Source organism: Nansenia antarctica (genome assembly GCF_963989245.1).
Source record: "Nansenia antarctica genome assembly, chromosome: 16".
NCBI lineage: Eukaryota > Metazoa > Chordata > Actinopteri > Argentiniformes > Microstomatidae > Nansenia > Nansenia antarctica.
The window spans coordinates 16009680-16021244 of record NC_137686.1 but is presented as its reverse complement, the minus strand read 5'-3'; the positions used below and the strand labels follow the sequence as shown (position 1 = coordinate 16021244).

The following is an 11565-nucleotide window of genomic DNA, read 5'->3' as shown; positions in this document are numbered from 1 at the left end:
AAACGCTTATCGTCGGGAATCTTCTTCACACAACAATGATTGCCCGACCATTAAGGCAACAACAAAAACATTGGTTTGAGGATCAGTAGTGTTCTCGTCCTTGGTGGACCCCGACCCCTCTCTCCTCACTTGACTACCCACCACACAGGCATGGTTGGGTATAGAGGTTAATAGCTCCGGAGCAGATGGTGTTCCAGCACCTTCTCTATGGATAGAGGAAGAGCTCTGGGTAAAGACCACTCCATAAATACGCTTGTCCTCCGCCCCAAGTCAGCTCAATCATCCCTCAAAAGGATCATCCATATTTGGGTGCGACAATTCAGTCCCCGCACCCCACCCCCTGTGTCTTTTAACATCCGTCTTTGTTGATGACATAGCCCATTGTCCCTGTGACTGACAAACTCAATGTTAAGTTCCACCATTGAGGTTATGCGTCAAAAAATGTGAAATGATTATTTTGTTGACTTTGATCAATGGGGCAGATAATGTGGCAGCCCCTAGCGAGTGGTCCCAGAGGGAGACTGACCGCTGATGAGAGGCCGTAGCCTGGCCCGTTGGCCGCCCAGCTGGGTGGGAGATTGAGCTCTATAGGCTCGCCCCATCTCAATAGACTCACTGGTAGATCTCTGCGTGTCCCAGTGCCTTAGATCAACAGGAGGCTACCATGCATCGCAGCAGTGCTACAATGTGAATTATACAAAGCATCTGCATAGCATCTGCTGCTTGAATTCTGTGGAATTCTGTATATATATTTTTTATAGACGCTGGTAGATAATAGAGATAGAAGATACACCGATGAGCCAAAACATTATGACCACTGACAGGTGAAGTGAATAACATTGATTATCTTGTTACAATGGCACCTGTCAAGGGGTGGGATGGGATATATATATTAGGCAGCAAGTGGACAGTCAGTTCTTGAAGTTGACGTGTTGGATGCAGGAGAAATGGGCAGGAGTAAAGACCTGAGCGACTTTGACAAGGATCAAATTGTTGAAACGGCAAGGCTTGTGCTTGGGTGCTCCCAGTCAGCAGTGGTGACAGACAGTGTTCAGAGGAGGGACAAACAACCAACCGGTGTCAGGGTGTTGGGCGTCCAAGGCTCATCGATGCGTGAGGGCAACGAAGGCTATCCCAACAGCATATTAGGCAGGTGGTCATAATGTTTGGGCTCATCAGTGGTATAACCCTCTCTCTGTGGAACAAGACCCAGTTTCAGAGTGAATTTAAACTATAGGTCCATCGTGGAAGCAGGACTGAGGTCCCTCAGAAGAGCAGGTGCAATCTAGCTAGGTTCCTCCCTACTCCTGTCCAGCAGCACTGTGTCTTGAGTAGAGCTCTTCAGTCCCAAGCCACGGAGGGAGAACCAGTCCTGGATGTTGTTCTATAGCACAAAAGCACTTAGCAATCAACCACCCTCTCAAGTAAATCCATGCCTTGATGGGGTCTTCTAGTCCAAAAAGACTTGTCATTAGATTGCTTTAATTAAGACACCTTTTAGAAAGCAGCGTTACTTAAGGCACCCCGAGGTCTCTAACATAATAACCTTGTTACCTCTTTAGGGGATAATTGTGGTTTCTTAAAGGGTTGATATGCAATTAGCTGGTCAGTTTATCCTGCTTTGCTTTTCAATGCAACCCACCTTCAAGGACTTGCTGTGTACACAACCTCACCTGAAGATGTGTGGACAGTTTATCACCAAGGTTGTTGTTATTCTGTCTAGAATCTAGATAACCAACTGTAACTAGAGATGATTTGCTCTGTAAACAACCCTTTAACAAAAATATGTAATTTACTACACAGATGAAGGCACTGAAAGAGGAGATGGAGAAAGAAATCAAATGCATAGAAGAGTTCCGCAAAAGTGAGGTAAGTGTCATGACCCGCACACACATTTGGTGTTGGGAGACCACCGCTATTTCACAGATACACCTCACCTAACGCACAGAAATGTGGCACGGTCAAGAGCTATCTGTGTGTGTGAGTGTGTGAGTGTGTGTATGTGTGTGCGTGCGTTCGTGCGTGCGTGTCAGAACCGGGATGTTTGAAAGTCTGCCTCTCTCTCCAGCGAAAGACGGATAGCTCATCAGTGGGCAGACATTAGGCAGATAAAGCAAAGAGAGTGGATAGTGTGCACACGTATGGTCTCAGGCATATTGATCCGAGCCCCAGGGAGCTGGTTAATGATCCATCGGCAGGGAACAGGAGTCAACAGTGAAGTGCATCCATCAACATGTCTGGACAGAGACACTAGGAATGTGAGCGCCTTTTTCTTTCGGTTTAAAAAACACATTTTTAACGCAGGTTTAAACAAAAGCAACTCTGATGCAACTCTGTTGTGTTGCATCGACTGTACAGTAACCTCCCGATACTCGTCGTAACACAGCAGAATGTAAGGATGGACAACATCATTGCATTAGTATTTTTCAATATTAGACTTTGATCATTTCTGATCAACTCAGAAATCATTCGTTATTGACTTAGTTATTACGTGGTAACATTTTAAATGACACAAAAATAACCTATGAATTTCTACTCAAAACAAGTTCACACCACTTGGTACTGTTTTGTAACAGATACAGCTACCAATTGTGTTGAGTTATTCAAAGTAAGGTTAGGGTTAGCACCACAAAGTCATTTTTTTAATCATTTTTAATCTGCAGTACAATAAATCCTAGGTAAGTGGAGGCAGGACTGTCAACCAAAGGGCTAGCGGCCTGTGTGTTGACTCAGAACAGTTTACTCTGCCAACAGAACGCTGCAGCAGCACTTGAGCTACGTATTGCCCTCTCTCCTGCTTATTCATACCCTGTCTGGAGGGGGGGATGAGGGGATGGGGTGGTGGTGGGGGGGGGGGGGGTTCTGTCAATACACTGACCACATAGAGACAGACAGCTCCAGTGCTGAGAGGGAGAGAGAGGGGGGGGGGGACATTATGAGGAAGAGAGAGAGAGGAATTCAGCTTGCAGCTGATCCAACACTCTGATGGCTAGAGTGGATGGGCCAGCCTGATTAATGCCTCTCTACCTTCAAAGAGAAACTTCCACTTCATGTAGGAAGACTCAACAATGCCTTTTGCATAGTACCTGACCAACATGGATACATGGCCTATTATGACGTTTTTTTTAACAGTGACAACATGCGGAAAAAAAAAAAAAAAAACAGACGATTGAACAGCAAAGCGAATCTAAATATATATGGATTTGTGGGTCGATCGCGTGGATTCACAGGGTGGAACACATTCTCGTAACTCCCTGCTTCCCTCACACCGGCTGATGTGGCTGTGAATAGCCCATTGTTAGTGATAAACACCTACGCATCGACGATGCTCCTTATCCAGAGACAATGTGACAAGCAGGCTTTCCCTTTCTCTCCCTCTCAAACCGACAAGAGACAAAAAACCTCATCCTGACAACCCCTGTCTTAACTAGACTAACAACACAGCCAGAAGTACACCCACACCACTCAGCATAGCCAATCCTAAAGCCTGCCCCATGCTAAACACTCTGGTGGGTTACACCCACACCACTCACCATAGCAAATCTCAAAGCCTGCCCCTTCTATTCATTAATGTCTACAGAAGGACCAACTGGAGCTCTCAAGCCTTTGAGAAACAGGTTGAACCCTGACTTAGGCTACACCCCCCACAGATTATGTTGCAGATGAGGAGAGCGCCTTGTGCTATAGTTCATAACAGACACAAGTTACTTAAGTTAGTTGGTTAGCTGCCAGTTATGTCCTGATAAGACACTAAGGACTCAACACTCTATGGAGGTACCCCCCCTCCCGTGCGCGCGAGCGCCCTCCCCCTTTAAGAGAAGTTGATGTTACCACGGTGACCTGAGCTGACCTGACCTTCACACGCCCCTCTTGACCATATGCAGTAAATCAGCCAACATGGCCGTTCACAATGCTGGGGTATACAGGCCTCTGAGAATGGACACTGGTTGGTTTAAAAGCAGCTATTGTTGGACCTGAGTCGATGGGATGGTACAGAACATAAGGCCATTCTCATTTAGACGGAATTTGAAAATGGATAAAACACACACAAGGACCTCTAATACCAATGGGCCCTTTATTAACACTAGGTCAATGGCCTTTGATGTTAGTCACTGAACAATAGACTTTTGATAGCTGTGGTGTTGAATGAATATCCCATTGATAGAGAAAGAACTAGAGAGAGAACTACCTCCATTAAAGTATGTTTAATTTTCAAACACTTTCAGTTTTTTGGGGGTGTTTTTAAAAAAATGCTCCCTAACACATTTTCTAGCAGGTTTTATTTTAAATAATTCTATAATCATGTTTTTGTTTTTTCAGATTGCTGCTTCGGAGAAGGAGAAGGAGGAGAGGATTGTGGAAGAGAAGGAGAGACGGAGGGAGGAAGTGATGATGGCGCAGGATGCCGTGTTGAAAGCTCAAGTAGCAGTTAAAGTTCCTGTGGTACAACACTGTCTTTTCTTCCTCAATATCTATCTATCAGTGTCCTGGGGTGGTCCAGTGGTCTAGCACCATGGCCTGGGGTGGTCCAGTGGTCTAGCACCATGGCCTGGGGTGGTCCAGTGGTCTAGCACCATGGCCTGGGGTGGTCCAGTGGTCTAGCACCATGGCCTGGGGTGGTCCAGTGGTCTAGCACCATGGCCTGGGGCGGTCCAGTGGTCTAGCACCATGGCCTGGGGTGGTCCAGTGGTCTAGCACCATGGCCTGGGGTGGTCCAGTGGTCTAGCACCATGGCCTGGGGTGGTCCAGTGGTCTAGCACCATGGCCTGGGGCGGTCCAGTGGTCTAGCACCATGGCCTGGGGTGGTCCAGTGGTCTAGCACCATGGCCTGGGGCGGTCCAGTGGTCTAGCACCATGGCCTGGGGTGGTCCAGTGGTCTAGCACCATACCCTGGGGTGTTCCAGTGGTCTAGCACCATGGCCTGGAGTGGTCCAGTGGTCTAGCACCATGGCCTGGGGTGGTCCAGTGGTCTAGCACCATGGTCTGGGGTGGTCCAGTGGTCTAGCACCATGGCCTGGGGTGGTCCAGTGGTCTAGCACCATAGCCTGGGGTGGTCCAGAGTTCTACCTCCATGGCCTGGACTGCCCCACTCAACAACAAACAAACTTTAAAAAGATATATATCAGTGAAGGCTAGTGGAGGTAGAAAAATCGAAGGACGGGTTAATTGTAATGCATGGACTGGAATGACGAATGGTGTTTGATACCACAATCCTCTGACGTCTACCTCCCCCAGCCTCCCGCCTCCCCTGCTGTCTATATGTATCACATTAATGATACTAACCAAACAATACAGGTAAAAAAAAACAGTACTTGATTGTGATCAATAATAACAGTTTGTTTTACACTGAAAGGTTGAGATAGGAGACGTGGAGCTGATCCAAGAACTTGATGAGCTAAAGAAGGCGGAAACCGTTCAGAAGAAAGAAATAGAGATGTATATGTCTATCTGTCTGTCTGTCTGTCTGTCTGTCTGTCTGTCTGTGTCTATCTATCTATCTATCTATCTATCTATCTATCTATCTATCTGTCTGTCTGTCTGTCTGTCTATCAATCTATCTATCTATCTATCTATCTATATATCTATCTATCTATCTATCTGTCTGTCTGTCTGTCTATCAATCTATCTATCTATCTCAGTATCTTTATTATTTAGACTGAAGAGTGAAAAAATAAGTATAAACACAACTGCAATAGCATCAAACATGCTATGCCAATCCCACTGTATGTTAAACATCAGACTCTGCATAAGACCCAGCTCAGTCATCCAGTATTGTTGTGTGTTGTTGTCATTGTTATTGTCCACCAAAGCCTGCAGAAACGGTTGGTTCGCTCCAATAACATCTCGGAGAAGAAATTCGAGATAATGAAGCGGAGGTATACATGTGTCTTCGACTGCTTTCATCAAACATTTATTCATGCCATTTGAACAAGGCTGCAGTGTGTGAATGTGAGATCTTTTGGGGGGGATCCTTTAGATTCTTTTCTAACTTCTATTCATAGTTACCACGCTATCAAAGATGAGATGTTCTTACGACAGATGCTGCAACGCCAGGCAGCTTCCCTACAGCAAGTCTCAGTCTGCTACACGGTGAGGGAGCTGACTCAATTGCGTTCTATTCAATGCTATTCAATTCATTTCAATTCAATGACATTCAATTAGATTAAACTCAGTTCAATTCAATGCCATTCAATTCGATTAAACTCAGTTAAATTCAACACTATTCAGTCCAATAAACCTTGTTTAGCCCCACTGGGTATTTATTGGGCATACTAGTGACAGGCAGAGAACACTTAAGAGCAGGATAACAGGAGGCATTAGAAGATTGTGGTGTAGGCCTACATTTGGCACTAGATCAATAATACTGTAATGGACACACACACACAGCCACACACACACACACACACACACACACACACACACACACACACACACACCACACAGATCAGTGTTAAACAGGTGCAGAACCATTAAAGCCACTCATCTAGCCCTCCTATTGGTGTTGCTGCTGCTGAATATTCATAGGTCTGAGTCTCGCTCCTTGTTTTGTTGTGTTGTGTCCCCTCTCTCCCACCCACTGTTGTTCACGGTGAGCTGGATATGCCACAAGTCAATCACCGACAACACAACGGGGACGAAAGCAAGCTAAGGGTGTGTCTTTATGAGTTTGCCGGTGTCACCGTGCGCTGTGTGTGAGAGGCCGCAGCACAATGCGATCTGCTCTACACGTCGCACATATCACTTTTCATTCAACAAACACAAGGCCAGATCGGTGTGTCACCAATGTACTGTATCATAATAGCATCACAGTAGCCTAGCCTGTCGCAAACAGTAAACTGCTTACAGTGCAGTGCTAATTGGGATCTACACAAATATACACAGGTACACAAATATACACAAGGTAGGATGTACACAAAAATATGTTAAAAAGTACAAATTCATGCTACAACATTTCGATGCGTTATGGATATGCTTCTCAGATCGCTGTTTGGGACTTTTGCTTGCTATGTCGCTGTTCTCTCAAACTTGAATGTTTGAAGACAGAGTTCGTGTCATGTGTCTGTCTTTCTTTCAGAGGGACCAGCCTGGGTCTTTCCAGGGTCCTTCATACAACGTGTTCAAGACGCCCAGATACACACCTCTGGTTGGTACCACAGAACAAGAAAACATCATTAACACTCACAGTTGGGATGGTTCATTCAACCACCAAGGGACGTTACACACTACAAGGCTACAAGGCTGTATACTGTGCTGCCTATGACATTTTCTATTAACTACGGGAGGCTGGTGGAGGTGGAAAATAGAGGACGGGCTCATTTTAAGGCATGGAATGGAAAGACGAAGTGTATCAAACACACCTTTCCAGCACTGTGTCACCCACTACAGTGAAGGCATAACCAGGCCAGTCCAGCACCACTCAGCTTGGCTCAGATCGGTTCGGCTCTGTCGTGTGAATTAAGACTAAGATGTGTTTCCCCTCTGTGTCTCAGCCCAACATAGGTGGTGGTGGTGGGGGTCTCCACAAGATGGACAGGATCAACGAGACGATGGACATCAGTGTATTGAGTGGGAGGGGGACAGACGCACTGTCCTTCCCAGGCAAGGCATTTAATCGCATTTCACATTTAATTTAACGCATTTAACTCATTTAAGGCATTTTGGCCAAATCTCCCATTTTCATCAATGTGTCGACTTGTGTCAAAGGTCACTTATGTTTACAATCAAACCCCAACATGTCACAGTAAGCTAAGTATGTTTTGTCCATTGATTATTCCTGAGGGTGTGTTGTTAAAGACACGAGGCAAAGGTACCACAGGAAAAGACCTACAGAATATCTGTCTCCTGTCTCCACACATGACAAATCTAGATGCTTGCTCTTTTTCCAATTCAACTGAGGCTCCAGAGGTTCGGTGACGAAGCAGGAATCAACATAAACCTCGGGGGGCTAAGCTCTCAGTAATCTCTCTATCTGGCCGCTATTGACTTTGTGATAATTGGTTATCCCGCCTAACGAGCTCAGCAGACATGACCAGGCCAGATAGGTTGACGGCTTAATTCCCCCCGTCAATACGGAAGCCCTGAGACAGAGCGGGACTATCTATGGGATGCACAGAAGCTAACAAATTAATCTGCCCGGATTACGCTGTCATCCCGCTGGCATAGCTATGCAAACAAAGCCAATAATCTAAAAGACAATAAGACTGTGTTGTCGTTAGGGAAAGCCACTTCCTCTTCCTTTCCCTTGACCGCTTTTTAACGTCCAATATTTGATCGTTTGTCGCTTTGACTTTTGGCCGTTACTCTCAAAGCAGCGATGAAGAAATCTCTTTCAACAAAATGTCAGTACTGTAGCAGTGAAACTCGCAGTACAGTATATTCAATCATCGATGACATAGCTTCATTTATTGTGATTATGAGCGCTATAAGAAGTATCAATCCAGGCTATTCGTGTTTGTCCACTCATAATCAAGTCACTGTGTTATTTTGTATACTATTAGGAGGTGTTCCAACTTGCCCCGGCCCTAGCTCTGGTCCATCCATTGATACAGACCTAGCATTGTTGTGTGTGAGAGGGTCCAAAGGCTTCACTGATGCAATAAAGCAAAAGTCAACAGGGCTGACAAGCAGCATGGTGGAAGGTGACAGGGTTGAAAAGCCACTGGTCTTCAGACCGAGTGGGCCTGGGCTGTGGGCTAGTGACCTCTACCCCCCTCCCCCCCCCTCCCTCTCTCTCTCTCTACACTGCCCCCCCTCTCTCTCTACATTTCACCGTAACACCCCCCTGACTAAACCAAGGGAATGCGGCAGCCCATAGATCACCCATTGACACTGGGTAATTGAAACATTGGCGATAAGGCGAGCAGCCGGCCGCGGGTCCTGACACTTAGGAAGCGTTGGCCAAACACTGTTGTCACACGGCAGATTGTGTTGATTCTGTGTGGGTCAGTTGCCTAAGATGGCCTGAATGATTTTGGCCCTCTGTGTGTGTGTGTGTGTGTGTGTGTGTGTGTGTGTGTGTGTGTGCGTGTGTGTGTGTGCGTGTGTGTGTGTGTGTGCGTGTGCGTGCGTGTGCGTGTGTGTGTGCGTGTGTGTGTGTGTGTGTGTGTGCGTGTGTGTGTGTGTGCGTGTGTGTGTGTGTGCGTGTGTGTGTGTGTGTGTGTGTGTGTGTGTGTGTGTGTGTGTCGGGCCGCTGCATTACTCGTGCTCTCTGTCTACGCCGTCGACTTGACGGCTGACCGTTTAGGAAGGGACGCAATTAAGAGAATGTGAGGGTTCGTCTGAGACTGAACCAGAAACATATTTTTTGCCCGAAAACACAGACTTAGCTTAAGGCCGTGATTTGAAAATCTTGTGAATATCGAGGTTTTTTATAATCTGTTTCCACTTGTTCATGAACAAAAGCCTAGTATACTGTAGTTTTACTGTATGATTTAGATCTAAATTAAAGCATTTTTTGCTTTATCAAACCTACTCATCTCATTAGCAATAAGGAAGTCATTACTAATCCATTTACTGGTCCAATGAACATTGAATCTAAAGCGCTTTACTTTATTGCTTGTTTAGAACCCACTTATAACATTTGTGTTAAATGTTTCCTTTTTCATGTCAAGCTGTTAAAAGTACAAACAAAGTCATTTTACCCAAAAAATAAATATCCTTTAAAAAGAGAGAGAGAGAGAGAGAGAGAGAGAGAGAGAGAGAGAGAGAGAGAGAGAGAGAGAGAGAGAGAGAGAGAGAGAGAGAGAGGAGAGAGCGAGAGAGAGAGAGAGAGGGAGAGGGAGGGAGGTTGTTAGAGGAACATACAAGCGTAATGAATTGTGTTCGTCTTTGTGAGTGAATACGTCTGGCCCCATATGCTTAAGTACAAAGCTACGTGAATGAGCCATTTACCAACCCAGGCCTACCACATTAAGCTCTATAACAATCTTTGTTCATGGTGAGTTATCAGTCTCAATTAATCACCCTCAACAATGGCAATTCTGATGTGTTCAAGAACCCTGAAAGCTGCAGGTCACTAGCAGGCCAAGGCTCCGACTGCTCACTTCTCAGTCCCTCCATTCTCATTTTCCTCCCTTTTTTTTTTTCATTTTCGGGGGGCATTTTTCAAGTCCCTTAAGCACAAGTCCCTGAAACTTTTATTCATAATTCGAACGTCTGGTGAAAAGGAAGGGCGCAAACAAACCCTGAAAAAAGAGAAACAGAGAAACAGAGAGAGAGAGAGAGATCTTTAAAGGTCTTTTATCTGGGCGTCCCAGCCAGTGAGGGAAGCAGGGCCATTCTGTGTGGATGATGAAAAGCCTGCCGGTCTGTCCCCCTAAAGCACCATATCCTCTGCGGTGGCCATGGTGAATGGTATTGTTATGGCCATTCCAGCACTGCTGAAAGGGGGTAACCACTGGTTCTGATGCTGTTACACGGTGTGGTTAAAGTCTCCCCCTCCCACCGCCTTGCGGCTCTATGGAGCGTCCGTGACCTGTTAAGAATCGCCAGGGGGAACATGTCATGTCGCTCCTCCCATAGGCTCCTCCCACACATTCATCTGATTGAGGGGGAGAAAGAGATGACCGGGGATGGTTGAGACCGTCGCTTTTGATTGAACCCCGCACATTTATTGGGATGTGATGTTACAGCGCAGGAGTAGACGTTGTTCGGAGGAGAGGTGGAGAGAGGGCCGAGGACGGAGGAGCAGTTCTCAAGGCCTTGTTGAATTTGTCACTGGTTTCGGAAATAAGAAACTACTCAACACATCATTTTGTACAGCAATCTGTGAAAAAAGATACTATGGCCACACATAATATAATATTTGCACAACAAGTCATTAGAGCAAATATTTAATTGCATTTCAAACACTTTTTTAACAATAGGGCAATGCCCATCGTTATTATGTAACATACATCCTGCTGTGTTCATGTCATTCCAGAATCCCAGTTGGAGTCAGGTGATAAAGATGATGAAGATGACGAAGATGACCTTCCTCTTCCTCGCCCCCCCACGACCCCAGTGTCTCAGGCCAACAGCATCCCTCTCCTCAACGGTCTGCAGCACGTCTAAATGCAGCACGTCAACACCTCGACATGCTCTCTTTTATAGAGACAATATTAAAGTAATGACAAGGTTTCGAATATATATATATATATATCAGTTGTTTCCATGTATCAGTTGTTTCCATGGTCAAATATTGTAGTGCTTTATGATTGAAATACAATTCGGTTTGAGATTTGCTTAAGCGTAGTCAAAAATGTCCTTATTTTATGAGCATGTGATTTCTTTTGATTCTATTATTCTATTATGCTGAGAATATTGTGCTTCCTTTTTTCGCTTGATATATGCTTTGGTCATAGTTGACCATCGGCCATGCATGTGTTTCCATTTAGAAAAACTGTTCTAAACAATCATTCGAAACAATAAGTTTGTCCTCACCACAAACAACAACAATAGTGGTATTTGCCTGGAGGAAGTGACAGCCAGCTAGTTAATGGTATTCATTGACTGTCATGAATAAATTCGATGCCTTTAGCCTCATATGTAGGATAAAGGCTGAATAGTGTGAACCTCATTGACTGT

The 11565-nt window shown here is 45.4% G+C and overlaps 1 protein-coding gene across 1 annotated transcript in view; it reads left to right on the top strand.

The window, feature by feature from the left end:
- Window positions 1-11052, top strand: part of cUnh10orf67 (chromosome Un C10orf67 homolog) — a gene marked incomplete at both ends in the record, with an annotated part of 21530 nt that extends 10478 nt beyond the window's left edge. Inside the window, 5 exons of the mRNA XM_080546909.1 lie at window positions 1804-1869; window positions 5818-5876; window positions 6003-6090; window positions 7491-7599; window positions 10922-11052. Coding sequence (XP_080403035.1) covers window positions 1804-1869; window positions 5818-5876; window positions 6003-6090; window positions 7491-7599; window positions 10922-11052 — 453 coding nt within the window. The remainder of the gene's footprint in view (window positions 1-1803; window positions 1870-5817; window positions 5877-6002; window positions 6091-7490; window positions 7600-10921) is intronic.
- Window positions 11053-11565: the final 513 nt, after the last annotated feature.